Genomic DNA, 27,485 nt, shown 5'->3' with positions numbered 1-27,485 from the left:
CATCAGGGCCATCAGCTGCCACTTGCACCTGCTGATGGTGCTAAGTGATTGGAACTGGAACCAGGCACTGGCAGTGGGTGTGAGCGGCAGCTCTGGCGCTGGCAGCGACTGGCGCCCGCCTTGGTCTGGCATCCCCGCTCACCTGCTCCACCATCCTATAGTGACCGATTGTTCCATCGTTTGGTCTATTTGCATATTAGCCTTTTATTATATAGGATTAATGTCTTCCATGTTCTTTAAGCTTTTCCATTCAAAAAAGTCTTCGTAAGTATAAATATTTTGCTAAGGAAATTTACTTGAGTTGTGATCAGCATAAAAAAACATGAAATAATCAGCACCTACCAAATACTTAATGAATGAAAGAAATAATATATTGAGTGTACTTGTATTAAAAAACAATTATTTTGTTCTTTTGAATGAACTTACACAAAATTGTTGATAGCTAGTCATCCTGAAAGCCTTTCTGACACTGGTAGAATCCGGCTAGATGTTGTGGGATAGATAAAAATGCAGCTCAGTGAGGAAAGAGTCCCATTATCTAGGGCAGGGGAACAGCAACCTACTGAGAGGCAGGTGAATATGCTTTAAACAAAAGGCACTCAGAGCAGTAGGAGGATTCACAAAGGAAACTAACCTGACTCTTGTTGAAAGTAACAGGAGCTATTAGAGGAGATAGATAAGGTTGGGCCTTAGGTTGGTTCCTAGGGACCTCAGGAAGCAATAAAATTGAGTAAAATCATAGAAGGCCCAATATAGAGAGCAGAAAAGCAAAGCACCATTTGAAAGGCATATTCTGCCTTTTTCAATTTCTAATCCATTAAGTTAATAAATTCTGAAGTGGCGTAAAAATCTGTAGTGCTCGATATGTAGTTTTACCAGGCCCTTCCTGCCTGTACTCAATCTGAAGGCTTGACCTCTCACTATGCAATGTGCCCCCCTTCGTGTATGCAGCTCATGAGGGGATCACCAATTCTGTTTCTTAATTCAGTTTTATGGGCCCTGTTTTTAGTAGACATATCTCTGGTATTTTGACAAATTTTTTTACGTGTTGTTTTCCATATTTATTTTAAAATCTTTTCTAATATCTTCATTGGTATTTTAGTGGGAGACATTCGAACAGATGCCCTTTTATTTTTTTATTTTATTTTAAAAATATTTTTATTGATTTTTTAGAGAGAAGAAGGGAGAGGAAGAGAAAGAAACATCTGTGAGAGGGAAACATTGATTGGCTGCCTCCTGCACGCCCCTTCCTGGGGGAGTGAGCCAGCAGCCCAGGCATGTGCACTGACTTGGAATCCAACTGGCAACCTCGGGGTGCATGGGACAACGCCCAACCAGCTGAGCCACACAGATGCCCTTTTAAGCCAGAAACGCCTCAGCCCTGGCAGGTTGCTCAGTTGGTCAGAGTGTTGTCCCGAAATGCCAAGGTTGCAGGTTCGGTCTCCAGTCGGGGCACATCCATGAGTCAACCAGTGAATGCATAAGTAAGTGGAACAACAAATTGATGTTTCTCACTGCTTCCTTTCTCTCTCTAAAAATCAGTTAAAAAAACCCAAACAAGCCCTTAACCGGTTTGGTTCAGTGGATAGAGCGTCACCCTGAGGACTCAAGGGTCTCAGGTTCGATTCTGGTCAAGGGCATGTACCTTGGTTGCGGGCACATCCCGGTGGGGAGTGTGCATGAGGCAGCTGATCGATGTTTCTCTCTCATTGATTTTTCTAACTCTCTATCCCTCTCCCTTCCTCTCTGTAAAAAGTCAATAAAATATATAAAAAACAAAAACAAAAACAAAAAAACAAACAAACCAGAAAGACTTCTCAAGTTTTTAAAGAAACTGTCTAAGGCAGTGGTTCTCAACCTTCCTAATGTCGCGACCCTTTAATACAGTTCCTCATGTTGTGGTGACCCCCCAACCATAAACTTATTTTCGTTGCTACTTCATAACCGTAATTTTGCTACTGTTATGAATCGTAAATAAATATCTGATATGCAGGATGTATTTTCATTGTTACAAATTGAACATAATTAAAGCATAGTGATTAAACACAAAAACAATATGTAATTATATATGTGTTTTCCGATGGTCTTAGGTGACCCCTGTGAAAGGGTCGTTCGACCCCAAAGGGGTCAAGACCCACAGGTTGAGAACCACTGGTCTAAGGCTTATCTCCAACGTCTTCCAGTCATTTGTTCATCTGATAGTTATTGAAGGTTTTCTATTTGCCAAGTGCTCAAGAAATTTTAGTGTCTGGCATAATAGTTCCAAATGTGCGTGGTATTTGAGTGTCTGTGTATGAGACCCTTTTATCAAGATTTTTTTTTAAAGGTCATATACTGAATTTCAGAGAGTTATAATGTTTGACTTTAAAATTTGTGTTTAGCTAGCAACATTTTAGTAGTGCTACTATATTATAAAATATGATTTGACTTTTGAAAATCAGGCTTAAAACCCATTTTCAGAAAAAGTTCTAAGCAGTCTACTGCATTAGGCTAATTCAAGTACAGACGCAATGCAGTAATCACCTTATGGTGAAGCATTGGCTGGCACTGAGGTGGCCTGAGTCTTCATTTCCGTTCTGTTGTTAAGTTGGAGTGTAAACCTGGGCAAGTTCATTTCTTTATATCAGATCAGGTGGTTGATAAGATACTTTTGTATTTAGTAAATGAGCAAAATTTGGATCATAAGAGACAGTGAAATAAAATTAATAGTGATATCTCTTGAGAGAGTGGAGCACAAATAAAAATAACATAAGCTGATGTGCCCTGTTCTTTCTTTCTTTTTTTTTAAATATATTTTATTGATTTTCCACAGAGAGGAAAGGAGAGGGATAGAGAGTTAGAAACATCCATGAGAGAGAAACATGGATCAGCTGCCTCCTGCACACCCCCTACTGGGAATGTGCCCGCAACCATGGTACATGCCCTTGACCGGAATCGAACCTGGGACCTTTCAGTCCGCAAGCCGACGCTCTATCCACTGAGCCAAACCAGTCAGGGCTGCCCTGTTCTTTCTTAACCCACATCCCATCCCTCTGATGTGGTCTGGTGGGACGGGAAGCCAGACTTGGCTGTCTCTTCACATTGGGGCATCCCGAAGGCGGCTCTTGTAAACCTGTCTGGGCTGATATGTAATCTTAGGCATTTTGATCGGGAAATGTGGCTGGAGTATACATATGAAATATAAAACCACACCAGGAGCATGTTATATCCTGACCTTTAAAAGTCGCTCCACCCAGTGAGAAGCATTGGGTGTCTTTAAGTTTTTCTGTTAATACTTGCTTGGTGTTTAGATTCTAACATTGAGGAAATATTTCCCACTAAGCCTTTCCCCTGTGAACTGGGAAAGTTGCTCTTTGTTTATTTTAGAAATGGAACATCTTAGCCAAACTTCCAGTCCAGCAGTTTTGAGAAGGAACATTTTGGGAAACCTCTCTCTGAGGGGACACTTTTTAATCTACACTTTCTTACTTTGGGCAACAGTAAGGAATAAAAGGATTGCTCATTGAAGGTAATAAAATAATGGTTGTGAAACAATAGTTTACAATTGATATTAAAGATGATGGTGAAATAATTTATTTTCATTATTTTAGTATAAGCCGCCTGCTCTTAAAAAGTCCAATTCTCCTGGGACTCTGTCATCGGGATCTTCACGATTACCACAGCCAAGTGGCACCAGCAAAACTGTTGTAGGTAATGAGAGCCATGAAATAATTCGCTTCCATTCTTTATTATTTATAGTGTTGGTAGAGAAGAAAATGAAGATAGTGTTCTATTCGGATCATTAAAATAGATTTATAATTAGTTAAGAGATAGGGAGGGTAAAAATAAAGTTACTTTCAGTAGCTTTTACTTTATATCAGTGGTTCTCAACCTTCCTAATGCCCCGGCCCTTTAATACAGTTTCTCATGTTGTGGTGACCCCCAATTTCATTGTTACAAATTGAACATAATTAAAGCATAGTGATCAATCACAAAACCAATATGTAATTATATATGTGTTTTCCGATGGCCTTAGGCGACCCCTGTGAAAGGGTCGTTCGACCCCCAAAGGGGTCGTGACCCACGGGTGGGGAACCACTGCTTTAGATGTTTTAAAGTCCTTTTTTAAGCTTCAGTGATTATCCTTGATGTTGTTAATGATACAGCATTTGTTCAGAATAGTCAACCAAGTTCTTTTCTTGATTCTTTGACTATTTTTCCCTCATTTCAACCTATACTGCTCTGAACTTGATAGTTGTTCTTAAAAGACAAATGTTTAATGGTTAGAAGACAATATTGACTACTGAAGTGTACTTTTATTTGTATGTAAATTATAAGAAATATGGAAATTAGAAATGAAGGATACTAGATGTTCCCTGGAAATTTTATTTTTTTAAGAAAAATAATTCTTAGTTGATAATGAGTTTAGATTTATTGCCAGTAATTCATTATTTTCCTTGTCAGATACTAATTTATGTGATTTCTTTTTCAGAGTTTCATTAAAACTAATACTTTTTTATTGTAAGGTGTCTCTTCAGGTAGAATGTCTTCAGTTAGCAGCTCGTTGGGAAACAAACTTCAGACCTTATCTCCCTCGCATAAAGGGATAGCGGCCCCTCATGTAGGGTAGGTTAACATTGAACCTAATTCATTAGTGACATATAGATGTATAAATAACACTAAGGTTTTTTTGTTTAGATAATTGGCTTTTTCATTAACCTTAATTTTCTTCTAAGTTCACTTGTCTGTTAATATTGCTGCTCAGGACCACACTGAATTCTGGCGAGGCTCTAAATTAGTATACTCACTTTGGAAGGAAGTCTGCCTAACATTTATTAAGAGGCTTAAAGTATTCCTATTTTTTATTGAATAATTTTACTCGGGGAATCTAGCTAAGGAAATCATTTGAAATACTGAAGATTTTTGTAGTAACCATGATTTAGTAAGCATTATGTATCAGGCACTGTGCTAGACATTTTACACACATTTTTATTAAAATCACCCTACTACTGTATCATGAGAGGGTCCGAGAAGCAAAGTAATTTGTTCAAAGCTGCATAGCTGTTAAAAGTTAGAAGCAGGGTACAGACCAGGGTCTCTTTAGCTCTAAACATTGGTGTCTTTTCATGTTTTTATTACAATGTAAAAAATATAAAACCACCTAAATGTGTCTAGCTTTGTTTGAAGAGCAGATGTTGAAAGTTTACAAAGGGATATTATGCAACCATAAACAGATATATAAATCTTAATAAGCTGATTCTGCTATAACACGAGTGAAATGTAGGGTACAAACGCCATATTTGCTATGATAGAAGGTAGAAAAATATAGACAAAAAAAGACCAGATATGCTGAAATAGTAAAAATGGGTGATTCTTTTCCATTTATTTAATATTAAGTACTTTTTATTTTTCTACGGTTTTATAAACATGGTTTTCAGTAAAGTAGCATAAGTAAGCTTTCAATAATTATGTTACTGTGGGGAAATTATTGATAACACTAAAGATTTTAATAGAAGGCCTGGTAGTCCACTAAACTCAATTTCTCTTCCATTTTGATGTCAGAAAATGAAGGATTACCATGTGGTCATTAGAATGCAGGTTGATGTCTACATCTTTAGAAATGCCGATAAGGTTGGTATAGGAAATATAGCCCATATTACTTTCAGATATAGGTTATCACTTCAGTTTTTTATGTAAGAAATATACTAGTATATTAGGGTAAATATAAAATGAGAATAATTGCCTTTTGTGTCCTAATTTGGATTATGTAGAAAGTGCAAGAACTAAAAGGAATTTAATTTCTTTTGGAGAAAAAGAAGAACAATCAACTAACAACATCTGATTAGTTAAATGTTTTTTTCTTTTTGTTGTGCTTCCAAAAAGAAGAGACAGGTTTTCCTTAAGAAAGAGAGAGGTTATCAGTAGAACAAGTGGTTGAAAAGTAAAAGGTTCTCAGTTTCCAGTGCTAAAACGGATTTTTTTTCTTGCTTCTCTACTGATTTTATTTTAAGAACTGAAGTAAAGACATAGCCATATGTGTTTTGATTTACAAAGCCTTTCTGACCATATCACAAAGAATTACCTTCCATGTTAGTTTATAGTTTTTGTTTCTAGTGTTATTTATAGTTTCCTTTGTGTGTGATTATGAATTAAAAGCTGGTATTTTTAGGACCTCTCCTATCATGCTGGTAATTTAATCATTTGACAATAGTAGTTGCACTGACACCCTGTATTCTTAAATAGGGCGAGTGAAGCTGGCTGGTATCATCAAAAGGGGCACTGACTTTGAATTAGAAAATGAGGCTTCTGGGCCCAACTTTGCTACTAAATAGCTTTATGACTTTGACTTTGTGCCTCTCTCCTTTCTGTCTCACTCGGACCTCATCTGTGGCTCGGCTTAGATGATGACAACTGACCTAAGAAAGTCTGATCAACATTTACATCATCCCTTGGAGAAAACGTTTTTACTAACAAGCAAAGATTGTGAGCACACATTTTATGTTATGTACTGCTTACAATATGATGAAGAGTTAATATTTCTGGTTCTCTCACATCATATAAAACTGTCAAACATAACTATTCAAATTCCATTTGTCCATTTATATATGACTAGAGGCCCGGTGCACAAAAATTTGTGCACTCGGGGGGGAGTGGGGGTTCCTCAGCCCGGCCTGTGCCCTCTCGCAGTCTGGGACCCCTTGGGAGATAACGACCTGCTGGCTTAGGCCTGCTCCCAGGTGGCAGAGGGCAGGCCCAATCCCTAGGTGCAGCCCCTGGTCAGGTTCAGAGCAGGGCTGATTGGGGAGTTGGGGCGCCACCCCCTGTCATGCACAGAGCAGGGTGGATTGGGAGGTTGCGATGCCACCCTCAGTCATGCTCAGGGTAGGGCCAATTGGGGGGTTGGGGCACCACCCCCTGTCACATTCAAGGCAGGGTCGATGGGGAGGTTGCGGCGCCACCCCCTGAAACGCACAGAGCAGGGCCAATCAGGGGGTTGGGACGCTGCCCCCTGTCACGCACAGAGCAGGGCCGATCAGGGGGTTGGGGAGCTCCCCCTGTCACGCATAGAGCAGGGCCAATCAGGGGGTTGGGGAGCTCCCCCCTGTCATGCACAGAGCAGGGCCCATCAGGGGTTTGGGGAGCTCCCCCCTATCACGCACAGAGCAGGGCCTATCAGGGGGTTGAGGAGCTCCCCCCTGTCACTCACAGAGTAGGGCCGACAGGGGAGTTGGGGCACCACCCCCTGTCACACACAGCAGGGCCGATCAGGGGGTTGGGGTGCTGCCCTCTATCACCCACAGAGCAGGGCCGATCAGGGGGTTGGGGAGCTCCCCCCTATCAGGCACAGAGCAGGGCTGATTAGGGGGGTTGGGGCGCCTTCCACTGTAACAGAGTAGGGCGGATAGGGAGGTTGTGGCCCCGCCCCCTGTCACACACAGAGCCGCAGGGCTATCAGAGGGTTTGGGTGCTGCCCCCGTCACGCTGACCCCGGTGCCGGTAGGCCTTCTCTGCTCCGCTGATCCCGGTGCTGGGAGGCATATTACCCTTTTACTATGTAGGATAGAGGCCTGGTGCACAGGTAGGGGCCGGCTGGTTTGCCCTGACGGGTGTCCTGGATCAGAGTGGGGGTCCCCACTGGGGTGCCTGGCCAGTCTGGGTGAGGGGATGATGGCTGTTTGCAGCTGGTCACACACCCTTCAGGGTGGGGGTCCCCACTGGGGTGCCTGGCCAGTCTGGGTGAGGGGCTGAGGGCTGTTTTTAGGCCGACTGAAGCTCCCAAATGCTCCTTTTTTTCTTTTTATTCTGGGCCAGCTTTAGCTCTGGCTCCAGCTCTGAGGCTTCTGCTTCTGAAAGAAGGTATCTGGTTTGTTTCGGTTCTATAATCGAAACAATGTATAACTCCAGCTCTGAGATCCCGGGCTTGCTGAAAGCATGTTTCTGGGGTTTTGTTTAGCTTCTATATTTGTTACAATGTTTCTTAAACTGCTCAGAGGCCAGCAATGTAGGCGGGGAATGTTGGAGTCCTCCGTCACTGAAGCAAGCAAGCCTGTTAGTTTCAAGCTGCCTGGCTGCCGGCCGCCATCTTGGCTGGCAGTTAATTTGCATATTGCCCTGATTAGCCAATGGGAAGGGTAGCGGTCGTACGCCAATTACCATGTTTCTCTTTTATAGATAGGATACTTACATGTTACAGGAGTGCTTTTAGATACTGGGAAGAAAGCGGTGGTGTTTGCTTCTGGCTAATATATTACTATATTAACTGGAACATAACCATATTACATATATTACACAGAACCATTCATGGCCGCTGTTTAGTGGCAGGCTTCATTCCTTTTTTAGGATTACTGAGGTAACGATCTGTTTGTGCTAGATTATAACCTCTGTGATCACAAAGCTCTGTGTGTGTGCATTGCTTGCAGTTATAACTACAAAGTATTGTATAATGCCTGGCATATAGGCACACAATAAAGTTTTGTCAAGTAAATAAAAAAAGTAATGAATTCATACATTAGATCCCTCATTTGTCAACCTGTTGGCACATCACAGAATCATGGTGCCAGTACTGATGAAATACATACATGAAGTTTGTATGGCAACTATTATTTCCAGTTACAGAGGTGATTCAGGACAGAGTTAAAGGAATTAAGACACCTGGTTAACTGAAATGGTCCAGAAATTGGGCATCGTTTGAGGTTAGTAAAATAGTTTCAGTGACTTGGAATTATTTTAAGCCTACATATATACACAGAGTTTGTTCTGTTCAGCTTTTTATGCATACCAATGATCTGTAATATTTAGCATATATTGGAATCAAACCACAGACAAATTCTTTGTTTTCTAATTAACTTCTCGACAACTTTTGAGTCAACCAATTTTAACAGTTTTTTTAAGCAAAGCATACACCCAAAGGAAATTTTTCCCTAATCTAGAAGATGACTATCTTTAATTTTTAGAAATTTGAGAAGTATTATGAAATGCAGAGCTTTTAAATAAATATTGCCACATTTGAATTCTGTCACAGAGTTCACAGTCTTGCCTTGGAGAATTGTGTTTTCTTAATGGTTAGTTACCAGCTTAAGTAGATGTTTATCTGGTAATTTTCAATAGCTAAAATATCAAATTTCAAAGCTTTACTTCTGTTCTGTTGCTATGAAAAACAGCAGTTTACCCTGAAACAAAGAATGCATGTAAGGAACATTTCTTAATACAAAAATTGAATTTGGATTTTCATACTTTATATTGACAATAGTAAGAAGTAAATGTCTAGTTTTTAAGTACCTTTTGCATTGCCTGTGGCTGCCTTCCTGCTCCAGTGGCACAGTGGAGCATTTGTGGCAGAGACAGTCTAACCTGCAAAACCTAACCTATTGACTGTCTGACCCTTTTCAGGGAAAGTTAGCCACTCCTTATCTTAGAACAGTGGTCGGCAAACTGTGGCTCGCGAGCCACATGCGGCTCGCGAGCCACATGCGGCTCTTTGGCCCCTTGAGTGTGGCTCTTCCACAAAATACCACATGCAGGCGCGCATGTACAGTGCGATTGAAACTTCGTGGCCCATGCGCAGAAGTCGGTATTTTGTGGAAGAGCCACACTCAAGGGGCCAAAGAGCCGCATGTGGCTCGCGAGCCACAGTTTGCCGACCACTGTTTAGAATAAGTCAATGATTGTAGCATTAGGTATTTATAATTTGAAGGTTAGAATAAGTAAATGATTGTAGACATTAGATACTTATAATTTGAAGGTAGGTGTTTTTAAGTATTCTTCATTTACACCCAAAGATGGAACTGTTATTTTTTTAAGTCATTTGGGCTCTCCAGGAACTTTGGCTATAGATTAGGATTCTATATATCAAACACCAAACTGTTTTTTAACTTTTATTAATCTAACACTTTTTGATGGTTGAATAGGAAGAACAATGATGGATTGAAAATATACTTTCATATTGACTCTGACTAAATCTAGATGCCAATTTAAGGACATGTCATATGAGATTATGTTAAGTTTCATGATCAAATTGCCAAAATGCCTGCTATGTGGGAGTGCTTTGTTGGCTTCAAATCCTCCTTTGTTTTCCTTAGCAGCAGCAAGACGGCTTTTACTGCAGAATGGATTTGTTTATTCCTGCCTTAATTTCTTGTGGACTTTGGCTGTAAAATAATTGCCATTACTGAATTGGAGCCTTTAAACAAAAATGGCATTGAAGCACTCTAAAAACATTTAGATTGTTAGTTCCATAATGGGGTACTAGCAGATGATTGAAATTATATTCCTCAAACTTTGTAAATAATTAAAAAATACACCATAAAGTAGATTTGTCATTGTATTTTCCCAACATTTATTAATTCTCAAAGTAACCTCAGAAATAGATAATGTATAAATTCAATATGAAAATCAGCAAAGGTATTTTTTTCATAACTTGAAACATCTAAGGCCCTTGAGGTCAAGGGAAAACATGTACTAGATACAGACTTCCTGGTTTCTATACTCATGTTATTCGCTGCCTTAACTGATGGTTTGCAAGATCAAGAAAGACAGAGAAAACTTCCACCAAAGAGCGATCAGTTGGTTTGAAGTCTTTAAATTCCTTTTGATAATATCATCACTTTTGCAAAGATTTCTATTTCTTTTCAAATTCCCTTTATCTTGTTGTTACTTTGACAACTCCAGTGCTACTGGAGGTAGAGGCACAGAAATAGGAGGTTTGATAGAAAAGGGGATAGGAGTACGGAAGTGTTTACACCAAAATAAATATGAAGATGGCACATGAGAAATGTCTGTTATATCCTAGGTCTGGGTACTTTAGGGAAAGATTTAAGTATTTGAAAGTTCTTTTATAAACTAATATTTAAAAAATTTATTAATTACTCCAATATTGACTTTTATTACATAGTATTTTAAAATATATGTGTAAATAAGATTTTATATGTATACTAGAGGCCTGATGCACGAAATTTGTATAAGAGTAGGCCTTCCTTCCCCGGGCTGCTGGTACCAGCTTCCCTCTGGCACCCGGGACCTGGGACCTGGGCTTCCCTCGCAGTTCCGGCTTCATCTGAAAGGTTGTCCGGAAGGACATCCGGTCTAATTAGCATTTTACGTTTTTATTATAGATATTTATATGTAATTATTGTAAATGTAAATTACATATAATGTATTTATATGTATATATTTTTATATAGGTAATATTTTGATTATATTATTGAAATTTATAAATTTAGTTTTTGTCTGGTTATACCTTGATATGAACATAGTGAAAAGTAGCAAATAATAGCAGAATGTAAGTTTACATGATTTTTCATTTAAGACTAATATTTACTTACATTTAGCCTAAGTAACATTTTAATTGTGTGTGTTTATGTATATTCATATACATATATATACGTATATATATTTGTATAGGTAGATAAATAAATCAATTGACTTGAATTTAAAACAGGTATATGGCATGATAAATCATCATCAGAACCTGCATTTCTATTAGGCAATCATCTTATATGTGCAAAAGTGGTGATATTATCAAAAGGAATTGAAAGACTTCAATCCAACTGATCACTCTTAAAATACTGGCAATCATCTTATATATGGAATATATGGAATATTTCCATTAATTACCTCTAGATTTGTATTAGATTTTATACATCTCCTTTCTGAAAATGAACTTGTTGTATCATATGTAAGATCTGAGTAGTTCTTATATTAAAGGAATCTGACTTAAAATGCAATTTAAATTTTTCTACATTTTAATTTTTATTAAATTTATTCTGAGAAAGAAAATAAAATCTTTCATTCCTTATTCTAAATTCAGATACAGTTTGTTAAAATAACAGTTGGAACACTAATGTTTTGATCATTGTTAAACAATTCAAAGAAAATTCTGATTTGTTAGTTTAAATTCCAAATAGGTGACTTTTCCAATTATTTTTCACAAATAAAATTAACCTTCAAAATTAATCTCTGATATTTTAGAAATTTTGTTTAATATATATTTAATGAAGGCATTTAAAAAAAAGACTTTAAAATGTTTTAAGTAATGTAAACATCACCACCTGCAGAGTATTAATATCAACCTTTACAACAAAATGCCTACCATGTACAGGATAGTAAAAGAACATAAAAATGGATGAAATCTGTCCCTCCTTAGAGACCCTTATAATCTAGAAAAATGAAGAGATTCTTTTTTTGAGACATGAAACTCCATAAGAACAAGCATCAGATCTCTCTTACTTACCATGATATCCCCAGAATGCAGCACAGTGCCTGACACATAGGTGCTCAGGATTTGTACTGTCAGTGAATATATGGAAGAATGAATGAGCAAACAAGCATTCCTTAAAAAGAGTATACTTTTAAAGTTAATAAGCAGTGAGGTGTTATTCAGTGGGCTTTTAAGGTAGTTCTCCTAATTTCATAATTTAATTTAATTTCCCGTTCCCTACGATGATGCATATTGGTTGGTGATAGTACACGATTTGGTTATTTGGTTGATGTAAAACAATGAAATATTTACAAACCAGCAATTCCTCTACTGCCCTCTAGATGGGGATCCTTTACACTTCTGGCGTGGCTACTTTCTTCTTTTTAAAAATATATATATTTATTTAAGAAAGGAAGAGAGAGAGAAACATCATTGATGAGAGACAATCATTGATCGGCTGCCTCCTACTGGGGATTGATCTGTGACCTCTCGGGTCATAGGTCAATGCTCAACCACAGAGCCACATTGGCCAGGCCACTTCACGTTTTCACATGTGATTTTTCAATTGCTGCCCACAGTTTTCACAGAGGATCATTTTTACTTTTCTCTGGTTAAATTTCTAAAATAGTCATTCTTGGTTAGAAAGTCAAATTGGATAAAGATATGCATATTTATTTGATTCCTTAGTTTATATTTGTAATTTTTAAATGCAGGGGAAATGATAAAATAATAAAGAAGAAAACAAGAGAAAGGTTCTATGAATTTAGGGAAGGTAAAAAGTGAGGTTATTTGGTAGCTTCATAAGAATAAGCATCAGATCTGTCTTATTTATTAGAGTAATAACGTTCAGTTCCCATCTAACTTCACCAATTTTACTTGAAGCAGGTGTTGTCTTAAGTGTCTTCATTAATTTCATTGCCCTGCTGTGCACCAATGTGGCATTTCTTTGGCTAGTCATCAAAACTGGCAAGGTGACCTGCACGGTCAGAATTTTTATATCTATTAATGGACATTGTGCGATCTATCTGACGATGTCACATTAATCCTTACTTGGCAGTCAGATAACTAAGAGCTTGGGAGTTGGATTTCTGATGAACCAGAATAATGCCTTTAAAAAAATTTATATAAAGAAACAAACATAGCAATCTCCTTATGGGTACACCTTTATATATTTTAATAGTAAAATGGACAAGTTAGGCCCTCCACTTCGAACTGGAAGACATGTGCAAAGGTTGTATGGCAGTGACACAAAATCAGACAGTGCCATCAAAAGACATGAGTTATTACCCATTTACAAGTAAGTATTTGTAACTCAGTTTGGTTAATCTATTTCAGATATTTCCTTAAAAGCTTTATATACTGAATACTATAAACTTGTACATACCTATACTTTAAAAAAATCTTACTTTAATGATTTTTAAGCCACAGAGTGCTAAATAATCTTTTAGGACTTAAAACGGCTTGATTTTTGGTGAACATTTCTATTGTTCTAAAGCTGTTTTTAGAGCATACATTTTATTCCATTCAATTTTAATTTTTAGAGGTTGAAAAAGCAGTCACCTTCAATAATTGTTATTTTTTTTTGTAGGAGTAATATTTTTGAAAAGAAGAATATAGGTAATATTATGCCATGTATATAATATATTACTAGATTATCTTTTAGTTAAGTAGATGATGAATTGTTATAAAAAGGCAGAAAAAAACAATTCTATTATTTTATTTTTAAAATATATTTTTATTGATTTCAGAGAGGAATGGAGAGGGAGAGAGAGATAGAAACAACGGTGAGAGAGAATCATTGATCAGCTGCCTCCTGCACTCCCTCTACTGGGGATCGAGCCTGCAACCAGGCATGTGCCCTTGACTGGAATCGAACCCAGGACCCTTCAGCCCACAGACAGATGCTCTATCCACTGAGCCAAACCAGCTAAGGCCCGAAAAAACGATTTTAGAAAACATTTCCTGTAGGGACCTCAGTCTTTTTGTTAGATGGTTATGAATTCCACGTAAAACAGGAAAAGGATGTGAAAGCCATTTTGGAACTCTTTCATGTGAGACTTCAAGGGTTACTAGTGTGGGCTCCAATACAGGTCTAGCCCGCTCATTTTAACATTATGAAATTAGGGCCTAATAAATTAAGTTACTTATTAAAGGTAAAAAATACGTTATTAGAGTTCACTTAGGTAACTTTTAAACCAAGGTCTACTATCTTATATTCTCTTACCATGTATGAAAAGTAGTAAGTTTAGATATACAATTAAATAAAGATGGAGTATGTCTTGAAGATATTAGCAGCCAGCAGCCCTGAGTTATATTTAAGCAGTTAATGATAAATCCTAGAAGGAAGAATCTGTGCCCTAAGCCAGTTTTCTTTGTACTACTGCTGTCTGAAGCAGATCTGAAATAAACGCTGACTAGCAGTAAGCTAGATTAAGTGAATTCCAAAATTAAACCTTCTGTCATAACTCTTGGAACTGTATATAGTGGGCAGATTCGACCATGTGAGGCTGGGCAACATGTCAAGTGCTGATCAAGATAGTTCTTCCCAGAATCTAAGAATGGTTCCTAACATTCAGATTCTGCCTTTTAGAAGATGTTACCAAAATACATGATCGGCATTAATATGGTGGCTATTATTCATAATCTTATTTTTTCCTAATTATTTAAACAACTGTAAATTATTGATATGGTGAAATTGTGTCTGTGTGTGTGTGTGCGTGCGCACATGGTTATATTTGTATTACCTGTATATCTTATGCGTGCATTATATGGAAGTGATAGGATTTCTAACAAGACTTATTTCTAGAGCCAAAATATAAAAAATGAGTCCTTTCTGTTTCTCTTATGACTTTCAACTGGAGGAATTGCCATTTATTGGCAATTATTTTTTAGAAATTAAATTCCTAAAAAGTCACAATAGCAGTTCTGCAACATCCTTAGAGGGACCATCTAATAATTGCAGAGTAGAATACACCTCGTAGATGGACTTGCAGTGACTATTTGGGGGCCATTTGATGTCATCTATGTACCAAGGTGAAAGATGATTTTTGTTGAAGTTTAGGAATAATTTAAAGTAACTATTCAAAGCAGCCTCTCCCTGAATGATAGCATTGCATATTAAACATAAGGTTTGTAAAACCTAAATTCAAGTTAATCATGTAATCATTGTGCAAATTATTTAATCTCTCTGCCTATGAGTTTCTTTAATTTTAAAATGGGAATAATATCTTTGGAGATTTTTGTGAATATTAAAGTTACATATGTATCATATTTAGCATATAGTGTTATTTGAGAAATAGTAGATGTGTTACCTACATTATTTTCATGGTAGCTATTTGAAATTTTAGGAAATTCTATTCAACTTTATTGTATAAGTAGACAAAGAAGAATTTTAGCCAAAGTTTAAGAACTTTCTGTGTAAAGGAAATTTGGAAAGCATTTTGCTTGTTTATAAATCACAACATTGCTTATCTCTGAAATGAAAAGATTCGAGTAAATCTCTAAAGAGGGGGCAGAAACTAATACTTTACTGAACATCTAGCCGCTACTTCAGCAATGCACTTAGCCGTGCCACTTTGGTAAGTTACTTAGCCACTCTTCGCTCAGTTGTCACATTTGTAAAGTGCAGTTATTAATTCTACCTACGTCATAGGGGTATTCTGAGGATTAAATAAGTTTATGTGTAAGGTATATATAAATAAGCTTATTTATAAGAAGATAATTAGAAATATGACAATACCAAATATAGTACGCACCATTGCATAAATGTGAATTTGTAGTAGCAGCAATAGCCATAGTAATAATAATAGTATTATCAGCAGCAGCATTGCTAAATGCTCATATAAATCGCAATTTAAATCATGGAACATCCTATAAGATAAGTGAGGATGGTCCCATTTTATAAATTAGGGATTTTGGTCTCCGAGAGGTTGACCACCTTAACAGAGTTGGTTATAGCAGTTGGGATTTGAATGCAGATTCATCTGCATCTCAGAACCTGTCCTTTCACCATTAACTGTCATAGGACCACCTTATTTTCCTTGGATTCCTGAAGTCTCAGAAAGGGAATCAGGGATGTCCTCACCAAAACTTTTCCACTACTGACAGTGATAGCCCAGACTGTGTAGTTAGTGAAATTAAGTTTTTAAAGGGAAAATTGTATTAACCCATTTATTTGAGTTGATATTCCTCACAACAGATTTTCATATATTGAATATTACTTTTTTTAAAAAAATATATTTTATTGATTTTTTACAGAGAGGAAGGGAGAAAGATAGAGAGTTAGAAACATCGATGAGAGAGAAACATCGATCAGCTGCCTCCTGCACATCCCCCACTGGGGATGTGCCCGCAACCCAGGTACATGCCCTTGACCGGAATCGAACCTGGGACCTTTCAGTCCACAGGCCGACGCTCTATCCACTGAGCCAAACCGGTTTTGGCTGAATATTACTTTTTAAAATAGCTAGCTAATGTTTAAAGTGTTTAGCTGTGGGTTTTTTTTTTATCACATCTCATGCTTAACATATTATTTAAAAATTATTTGTAGGCATTTAACAAACCACATCTTTATTTTGAGGGAACTGTCGATATTAAACTGTAGATAACATTTCATGTAAAGCATATATACATATTTTCATTGATTTTATATACCATCAAGAGAATGTTAGTAAATGCAAAATGCGTTGGCTTATCTTTAGTTTTAACTACTATTGTTTTCCATTTAAAAATAATTATTTGAATTTTAATCTTTTGACTTAATCTGTCTACAGTTTCTGATTATTTTTCTCATCATGCAAATAGCAATTTGAGAAGTAAATGATTATTATTCAATACTTTTTCATTGCCACCTTTTTCCCTTTCTAGCGCTAACATCAAACCTCGAAATTCCACACCACCTAGTTTGGCACGAAATCCTGCCTCAGGTGTCCTTACAAGCAAGAGAAAAACATATGGTGAGAGTTACATAGCCAGGTATGTTTAGCCCTGGTATTTTAATAACCAGAATAAAAAATGAAATGTGTAGTTTTCCAAGGACCATATACAAAAATGTACCAGGCTTTGATAGAAAATCTGATTTTTTTCCTTTGTTTTTTATTTAATCTGGCTTTTAATTTGTATGCTAAAGAAATAGTTTGGACATAAATAATATTGACCTATACTTTGTAGTTAGAATTATTGTTATAAATGTTGAAGAATAGTTTGTTTGGTTCCACTGGATTAATTTGTGTTTTTCATGTCTTCGTTTTTAACTGCAACATGGTTATTTTTACCTCCACAAAGTGAATAATAGACTCTTTAAACCACTGCTGTTGTAATTTTCAGCAGCATTTTAATACATTTAAACTCCTCCACTGAGGTTGTGATTATTCATCTACTTCCCTTTCTAATCTGTCCCAATTATAGATATTTTCTTTGTCTCAATTATAGATATTTTTTTATAGACATCCCAACTTATTCCAAAAAATTTTAAGGCAAGGTACATAAAGGTACCATAAGAAGAAGGTACTTAGCTCTCACAAAAACAGGGACAAAAATATAAGGAAGTTCTAAGAAATTCTTAACTAGAAAAATAACTTAGTTTGGTTAGTAGCTCAGAGCCTGTAAAAGCAAAGGCAAATTATGTGGTATGAAATGCTTTTTACCCAGGCTTTCTGGTTCTCACAGGTAAACAAACATAAGCACACAGTTCTGACTTACAAGACATACAGAGAAATTCCAAATTGTAAAAACTAGCAATCAGGCACCAGTGAGGAAAAAATAAGTATAAGTACCTATTACTTAAAATATTGAAATCATCAACCATTGACTTATAAAATAAGTCTGCTTAAAGTATGTAAATATGTACTACTCTTTGTAATTTTTAAGCAATAAAACAAAATTTTAAAAAAAAGAAGAGAGGGCATTGGAATCATTAACAATGACAATATACTGTCACATACTGAACATCTATGCAAAAGAACTAAATAGAACTCAACATGAGGAAAAAAATTAGACTCAGAAATGGTTTAAATTGTAGATAAGTCACAGCGAAGGAAGAGAGAAGTGAATTAGAGGATAGATTCAAAGACATTATCTTGGGACAAATACAATGCAAAAGAAAACATTTAAAATTTCAATATTTACTAAAAGAGATCGGGATTCTCAGATGCTGCAGAGTAGCTGGAGACTTCATCCACTTGTTCCAAACTCCACAATGGATTTGTGGGTAAACTGCAGAGTGTTCAGCTTGAAAATCAGCTGAAGTGTAGATGATCTGAAGTATTGTAGCCAGGGAACGTGAAGAAAGGACAGGAGACACATAGAGGGTGAGCCAACTTGTGCACCTGCATGGCAGGGAAGCCTGAGGAAAAGTGTAGCTTTGAAGCCTCCGGCCCCTGGGAGTGTGAGGTCTCAGCCCCAGGAAGGGATTCCTCAATCCAGAGCAACAGAGAAGGGAAGGGGAGCCTGTGCAGCATCAGGCAGTGGGAATCAGTGGGGATTCAGTCCACCTGGGAATTTCAGACCGCACCATCCCAGACAAAGAGTGATTTCTTTGTTATGATACCAGCCTGGGAAGTCCACTTAGATCTGTGTCTGTGGGAAGGGCCATGTGGCAAAGACCAGGGCCAGCAGAGGGGTCTGATTGGTACACCCAGAAGAGGAGCCCTTTATTCTCTGAAAGAACTTCGGGGAGAGAGCCAGAAGCGGGCTGGACAGTGGTGTGGGAAAGAGCATAGATCTAGCCCAACTCGAGCTGACAGGCAGTCATCCTCCCCCCACCTGCAAAACAGCTGGGTGTTCCCGATCCTGGTTCTGCACCTCTATGGCTATGGCTATGTCTGATGGCACAGAGGACTTGGACATTTGGCCTGGTAGGAACATGGGTGGAATCCCCAACCAGTGGGGGCTGGATGTGCTGAAAGATTGGAGTGCCGAGCTGGGTTGATTTTATTCTATGCCCTCCTGCTTGGTGTGGCGGGGAGGGGGTGCCAGGGAGCCAGGCATAGATGAGTTATTGTGACCCTGTCTCCCGGGTGAGTTCAGCCAGTGCAGTCCTTGGAAGGAGAGGAAGTATCTGCCCCACCCTACAGACTGTGGGCACCAACCCCAATGCAAGTGTGTTTAAACCACCCTGGCCAGGTCCAGGATACCCCACAGACCCCAGTTCTATGGGGGAAGGGAGAGCAGCTGTGAACAGAGACATTTAAGGTGTGAGACCAGAGGCAGACCCAGCCTCTGGGCTATGGAGCCTCCGCCCATGGGACTACTTGGGGCTCCATCCTGCCAGGCTTCAGCCAGATTGCTGAGGGCCAGGAAGGGACAGCGACTGGCATTAACTTGCACCGCAGAACCTTCTGGGAGGCCCTGGACTGGAACACCAAGAGGCCGGATTTGGGCAGCATCAGAGCAAAATCCCACCAGAACTGTGAATCATAGCAATAGTCTTTAATGCATGGAAACAAACACAAAGAAACAGCAAAAATGGGGAAACAAAGAAACAGGCCCCAAATGAAAGAATAGTAGGAATCTCCAGGAAAAGAGCTAAATGAAATGGAGGCAAGCAGTTTATTAGAGTTCAAAGTAATGGTTTTAAGAATACTCAACGACATGGAAAAGGACATAGAAACCATGAAAAACAACCAGTTGGAAATGAAGAATGACAGCTGAAATAAAAATACACTGGAAAGAATAAACAATAAATTGAAGGACTTGGAGGATTAACCAGAGAGAGTAAAGAAAGTGAGCAAGGGATAGAAGAAATAATTACAGAAAACTAGTGGAACCTGGTGAAGGTAAAAGCCACACAGGTTCCAAAGCACACAGAGACCACAACAAGACACATCATAATTAAAATGGCAAACGTTAAGACAAAGAGAGAAATCTTAAGGGCAGCAAGAGATAGTTATCTATAAGGACTTTACATTAGGTTGTCAGCTGATTTCTCAAAAGAAATACTATATGTGAGAAAGGAATGTCATAAGGTATTCAAAGTAATGAGAAGCAAGGATCTGAAACCAAAACTACTCTATCCACAATGGCTATCATTCAAAATTAAAGGTGAAATAAAGATCTTCCTAATCTCCTCCCTCGCCCCCCCCCCCCCAAAAAAAGCTAAAATTTATTACCACCAAACCAGCATTTCAAGAATTGTTAAAGGGATTGCTGGAAGAAGGAGGAGGAGGGGATAGAGGAGAAGGTCTGAAGGGAAAGGGGTGGGGATAGAGAGCGGTACATAGGCATGAGGAATAAGAATGTCAATAAATAAGTAGCTATTGATAATAACCATAAATGTAAATAGGTTAAGTACTCCAAAAGACATAGGGTGGCTGAATTGATAAAACATGACCTATAGATATACTGTCTACAAGAGACCCACCTCAGAACAAAAGAGTTACACAGAATGAAAGTGAAGGGATGAAAAACTTTTTATGCAAATAGAAATTAAAGAAAAAAAAAGCTGGGGTAGCAATACTTATATATCTAACACTAGAGGCCCAGTGCATGAAAATAGTGCACTGGTAGGGTCCCTAGCGGCTGCTGGTGGCCGGCCGGGTACTCCCTCCCTTCCCCTGCTGCCTTCACCTGCTGCCACCGCCACCACCAGCTGGGGCCTCCCCCCCTTCCCCCGGCAAGCCCCGCCCCTTGGTCAAACTCCCGGATGACCTCCTGGTCGAAGGGACAATTTGCCTACTATGTTTTTATTATATAGGATGATAGACTTTAAAGGCTATATTGAGAGACAGTGAAAGGCACTACATAATACTAAAGGAAACTACATAATACAGTCCAACAACAGGATATAACCCTTATAAACATATATACACCCAATATAGGAGCACCTAAATACATTAAAAAAACCTCTTGAAGGACTCTTAGGAGAGATTGATAGCAATTCAGTCATATTAAGGGACTTTAACACCCAGAGGAGAGATCTTCCAGACAAAAAATCAATAAAGAAACAGTGACTTTAAACTATGCACTAGATAAGATAGATTTAATTGATATTTACAAAGCAACAGAATATTCATTCTTCTCAAGTGCACATGGAACATTCTCAAAGATAGACCACATGATAGGACACAAAAGAAGTCTCATCAAGTCCAAGAAGATTGAAATCATATCAAGTATCTTCTTGGGTCACAATGGCATGAAACTACAAATCACTATATTAAAAGCATTCAAACACATGGAAGCTAAATAGCATGGTATTAAACAATGAATGGGTTACCAATGAGTTCAAGGAAGAAATAAAAAAATTCTTGGAAACAAATGAAAATGAACATACAACAACTCAAAATCTATGGGACACAGGGAAAGTAGTCCTGAGAGGGAAGTTCATAGCATTACAGGACTACCTCAAGAAACATCTCCCATAAACAATCTTACCCTATAATTAAAAAAAATAATTAGAAAAAGAACAAGAAAAGCCCAGAGTAAGTGGAAGGAAATAATAAATATTAGAGCAGAAATAAATGATACAGAAACTAAAAAAAAAAAAAAAAAAAATCCTACAATAAAATAGACCAATGAAACCAAGTGCTGGTTCATTGAAAAGGTAAACAAGATTGGTGATTCTTTAGCCAGTCTCATCAAGAAACAATGAGAGAGGACCCAAATAAATAAAATCAGAAATGAGAGAGGCAAAGTAACTACTGACATCACAGAAATACAAAGAATTGTAAGAAAATACTATGAACAACTATATGCCAACAAACTGTACAATCTGGACAAAATGGACAAATTCCTCAAAACATACAATCTTCTATAAATCAGGAAAGATCAGAAAACCTAAGTAGACAACTAATGAAATTGAAGCAGTAACAATAAAAAAAACTCCTAGCAAATAAAAGTCCTAAACCGGATGGCTTCACAGACAAGTTTTACCAAACATTCAAAGAACTAGCACCTATTTCCTCAAACTAATCCAAAAAATTCAAGAGGAAGGAAGACTTCCAAACTTTTGTTTATGATGCCAGCATTATTTTAATTCTTAAACCAGATAAAGACACTACAAAGAAAAAAAATTACCAGGCTAATATCCCTGATAAACACGTGCTAAAACCCTTAACAAAATATTAGCAAATAGGATCCAGCAGTATATTAAAAAGGTCATAAATCATGGCCAAGTAGGGTTTATCCTGGGGATGCATGGCTGGTACAATATTCACATATCAATCAATGTGATAGATGACATAAGCAAATGAAGGATAACAGTCATATGATCATATCAATAGATACAGAAAAAGCATTGGACAAAATTCAGCACCCGTTTATGATAAAAACTCAGTAAATTGGGAATTTAGGGATCATAGCTCAACATAATAAAGGCCATATATGATAAACATATAGCCAACATCATTTTCTTTAATGTCTTACAAGTTTTTTTTAAAAAATATATTTTTATTGATTTCAGAGAGAAAAGGGAGAGAGAGATAGAAACATCAATGATGAGAGAGAATCATTGATCGACTGCCTCCTACACATACCCTACTGGGGATTGAGCTGCAACCAGGGTATGTGCCCTGACCAGGGACTTGAACCGTGACCTCCTGTTTCATAGGTTGATGCTCAACCACTGAGCATGCTGGTTGGGCAACATCATTTTCAATGGACAGAAACTAAAAGCATTTCCCTTAAGACTGGAAAAAAGACAGGAATGTTCATTTTCATTACTCCTATACAATATAGTACTGGAATTCCTAGCCATAGGCATCCAAATTGGAAAGGAGGAACTATTTATTTTTTATTTATTTTTATTTTTTTATTGCTTAAAGTATTACAAAGGGTATTACATATGTGTCCATTTTATCCCCCCGCCCTAGACAGTCCCCTAGCCTCCCCTATCACCCAGTGTCTTATGTCCATTGGTTATGCTTATATGCATGCATACAAGTCCTTTAGTTGATCTCTTACCCCCCCTACCTCCTGCCCCCCAACCCTCCCCAGCCTTCCCGCTGCAGTTTGACAATCTGTTTGAGGCAGCTCTGCCTCTGTATCTATTATTGTTCAAAAGTTTATAATGGTCTCTATTGTCCATGAATGAGTGAGTTCATGTGGTATTTTTCCTTTATTGACTGGCTTATTTCACTTAGCATAATGCTCTCCAGTTCCATCCATGACGTTGCAAATGGTAAGAGTTCCTTCCTTTTTAGAGCAGCATAGTATTCCATCGTGTAGATGTACCACAGTTTTCTAATCCATTCATCTACTGATGGGCACTTAGGCTGTTTCCAGATCTTAGCTATGGTGAATTGTGCTGCTATGAACATAGGGGTGCATATATCCTTTCTGATTGGTGTTTCTGGGAAAGGAGGAACTATTATTATGTCATTATTCATACATAGAAAGATATTGTACATAGAACACTTTAAAGACTCCACCAAAAAACTACTAAGTTTAATAAATGAATTTGGCAAAGCAGCAGGATACAAAATTAACATCCACAAATTGATGACATTTTTATACATCAATAATGAACTCTCAGGGAAACTAAACAATTCCATATACCATTGCAACAACAACAAAAAGATACCTAGGAATAAACTTAACCAAGGAGGTAAAAGACCTGTACTGAAAAAAGAAATAGAGGAAGATATAAACAACTGGAATCATATACTGTGTTCATGAATAGGAAGAATAAACATCATTAAAGTGTCCATACTACCCAAAGTAGTGCGTGAAGCGGCAGGTGGCCGGGGAGGAGCGTGTGCCTCTCCGCTCATCCCTCCCTGCTGCACCTGCTGCCGCCACTGCTTGGTAAGCTTGCTGAGCGGCACTCCCACTGTGGAAGCGCAATGACCCCCAGGGGGCAGCTCCTGCATTGAGTGTCTACCCCCTGGTTGTCGGTGCCCATCATAGCGACCAGTCGACGGGTTGTTCAGTTGTTAAGTCACTTTGGCTTTTATATATATAGATGAGACTATGTCAAACTAAATAGCTTCTGCACAGGAAAAGAAACCATCAACAAAAAGAAAAGGGAACCCACTGTATGAGTGAACATTTTTGCCAATGATACAGCTGATAAGGAGTTAATTTTCAAAATTTATAAAAAATTTATACAACTCAATACCAGGAAGGCAAACAACCAATTAAAAAATTCAATGGACTATCATGCCAGCATGGCTCAGTGATTGAGTGTTGACCTATGAAACTGGAGGTCATGATTCAATTCCCGGTCAGGGCACATGCCTGGGTTGCTTGCTCAATCCCCAGTGTGGGGCATGCAGGAGGCAGCCAATCAATGATTCTCTCTCATCATTGGTGTTTCTATCTCCCTCTCCCTCTCCCTTCCTCTCTGAAATCAATAAAAATATATGTTATTATTTTTTAAATCTTTATTGTTGAAAATATTACATAGGTCCTCCTCCTTCCCCCCCATTAACCTATTCCAGCCTGCTCCAGTCCTCCCCACCAGACCCTTACCACTTCATTGTCTGTGTCCATGGGTTATGTATATATGCATACAAGTTCATTGGTTGATCTTTTCCCACCTACCCACCCTTCCTGCCTTCCCTCTAAGGTTCAACAGTGTGTTCATGCTTCTATGTCTCTGGGTCTATTTTTGATCATCAGTTTGTTTGGTTCATTAGATTCCACATATGAGTGAGATCATGTGATACTTATCTTTCTCTGAATAATACTCTCCAGGTCCATCCATGCTGTTGCAAATGGTAAGAGTTTTCTCTTTTATTGCTGTGTAGAATTCCATTGTGTAAATGTAACAAAGTTTTTTTTATCCTCTCATCTGCTGGTGGGCACTTAGGCTGTTTCCAAATCTTAGCTATTGTAAATTGTGTTGCTATGAACATAGGGGTACATATATTCTTTCTGATGAGTGTTTTGGGTTTCTTAGGATATATTCCTAGAAGTGTGATCACTAGGTGAAATGGGAGTTCCATTTTTAGTTTTTTAAGAAAAGCCCATGCTGTTTTCCAGAGTGCTACAAGAGATGTCTGAGATTTTGTTGCCTATGGTTTCTTCGAGGACTTTTATGGTTTCATGTCATACATTTAAGTCTTTTTATCCATTTTAAGTTTATTTTTGTGTATGGTGTAAGTTGATGGTCTAGTTTCATTTTTTTACATGTACCTATCCAATTTCCCCTACACCATTTCTTAAAGACACTGTCTCTACTCCAAAGTATGCTCTTGCCTTCTTCATCAAATATTAATTGAGCATAGTGGCTTGGTCGATTTCTGCATTCTTTGTTCTGTTCCACTGATCAATATGTCTGTTTTTGTGTCAGTACTAGGCTGTTTTGAGCACAATAGCTTTGTAGTATAACTTGATATCTGGTATTGTGATTCCTCCAACTTTGTTCCTCTTTCTCAAGATTGCTTTGACTATTCGGGGTCTTTTTTGGTTCCATATAAATTTTTGGAGTGTTTATTCGAGGTCTGTGAAATATGCTGTTGGTATTTTAATAGAGGTTGCATTGAATCTGTTAATTGCTTTGGGTAATACAGACATTTTAATGATGCTGATTCTATTCATCCATGAACATGGTATATTTTTCCATTTGTTTATATCTTTCTCTATCGTCCTGTAGTTTTTGGAGTACAGGTCTTCTACCTTCTTGGCTAAGTTTATTCCTAAGTATCTTAATGTTTTTTGTTGCAATGGTAAATAGAATTTTTTAAAAAATTTTTCTCTTTCTGAAAGTTCACTAATCCTATATAATAAAAGCCTAATATGCAAATCGACCAAACAATGGAATGACCAGTGGAACGATCAGTCGCTATGATGCGCACTGGCCACCAGGGGGCAGATGCTCAATGCAGAAGCTTCCCCCAGCCCACAGGCCCCAGGACAGCCAAAGTAGGTGCTAGCGGGGTCCCCCAATTGTCCCACCCGTCACTCCACAGATTGGCCCTGATCGCCGGCCAGGCCTAGGGACCCTACCCATGTACGAATTTCATGCACTGGGCCTCTAGTGGTATATAAAAATGGTATGGATTTTGTATCCTGCTATGTTTCCAACTTCATTTATTAAATCTAGTAGTTTTTTGATGGAGTCTTTAGGGTTTTCTATTTACAGTACCATGTCATCTGTGAATAATGAGAGTTGTACTTCCTCCTTTCCAATTTGGATGCCTTTTGTTTCTTCTTCTTGTCTGATCACAATGGCCAGGACTTCTAGTACTATGTTGAAGAAGACTTGTGAAAGAGGGCATCCCTGTCTTGTTCCTGTTCTTAGGGGAAATGATTTTAGTTTTTGCCCATGAAGTATAATGTTGGCTGTAGGTTTGTCATGTGGCCTTTATTATGTTGAAGTATGATCCCTGTATTCCCACTTTGCTGAGAATTTTATAAAAATAGGGTGTTGGAATTTTTCGAATGCTTTTTCTGCATCAATTTATATGATCTATGATTTTTAAAAAAGATACATTTTATTGATTTTTTACAGAGAGGAAGGGAGAGGGATAGAGAGTTAGAAACATCGATGAGAGAGAAACATCGATCAGCTGCCTCCTGCACATCCCCTACTGGGGATATGCCTGCAACCAAGGTACATGCCCTTGACCAGAATTGAACCTGGGACTCTTCAGTCCACAGGCTGACGCTCTATCCACTTAGCCAAACCGGTTAGGGCGATCTATGATTTTTGTCTTGTAGTCTGTTTTGTAGTCTGTAGTTGTCTTATGTGCTGTATCATAGTTATTGATTTGCAAATATTGTATCAGCTTTGCATCCCCGGAATATATTCTACTTGGTCATGATGTATGATCTTTTTATCTTATTTTAATTTACTTTTAAAATATTTATTTCTTTATTGATTTCAAAGAGGAAGGGAAAAGAAGAGAGAGATAGAAACATCAATGATGAGAGAGAATGATTGATCGGCTGCCTCCTGCACACTCCCTACTGGGATCGAGCCTGCAACCCAGGCATGTACCCTTGGCTGGAATTGAACCTGGCACCCTTCATTCGGCAGGCTGATGCTCTATCCACTGAGCCCAGCCGGCTGTATGATCTTTTTAATGTATTGTTGGATCCAATTTGAGAATATTTGTTAAGGATTTTAGTGTCTGTGTTCATCAGGGATATTGCCATGTAGTTCTATTTCTTTGTCATGTATTTATCTTATTTTGGCATTAGGGTAATGCTGGCTTCATAGCAAGAGTGTTCCTTCTTCTTGGAATTTTTTTGAATAGTTTGAGGAGGATAGGTGTTAGTTCTTCTTTGAATATTTGGTAAAACTCCCCTATGAATCCATCTGGACCAGGGCTTTTGTTTGCTGGGAGGTCTTTGATTACTGCTTCAATTACATTAGTAATTATTGGCCTATTCAAGTTTTCTGATTCTTCCTGATTGAGTTTTGAAAGGT

The 27,485-nt window shown here is 38.0% G+C and overlaps 1 protein-coding gene across 2 annotated transcripts in view; it reads left to right on the top strand.

Moving 5' to 3' along the window:
* Positions 1-27,485, top strand: part of ZC2HC1A (zinc finger C2HC-type containing 1A) — a 60,168-nt gene that overhangs the window by 24,720 nt on the left and 7,963 nt on the right. The window contains exons 6-9 of one of the 2 annotated variants that reach the window (XM_059672678.1): positions 3,591-3,690; positions 4,506-4,605; positions 13,356-13,472; positions 17,042-17,149. In XM_059672678.1, coding sequence (XP_059528661.1) covers positions 3,591-3,690; positions 4,506-4,605; positions 13,356-13,472; positions 17,042-17,149 — 425 coding nt within the window. The remainder of the gene's footprint in view (positions 1-3,590; positions 3,691-4,505; positions 4,606-13,355; positions 13,473-17,041; positions 17,150-27,485) is intronic. The other variant, XM_059672679.1, reaches the window with a different exon arrangement.

The sequence above is a fragment of the Myotis daubentonii genome, chromosome 17 (assembly GCF_963259705.1).
Source record: "Myotis daubentonii chromosome 17, mMyoDau2.1, whole genome shotgun sequence".
NCBI classification, from domain to species: Eukaryota; Metazoa; Chordata; class Mammalia; order Chiroptera; family Vespertilionidae; genus Myotis; species Myotis daubentonii.
This window is presented reverse-complemented; position numbering and strand designations above follow the sequence as displayed.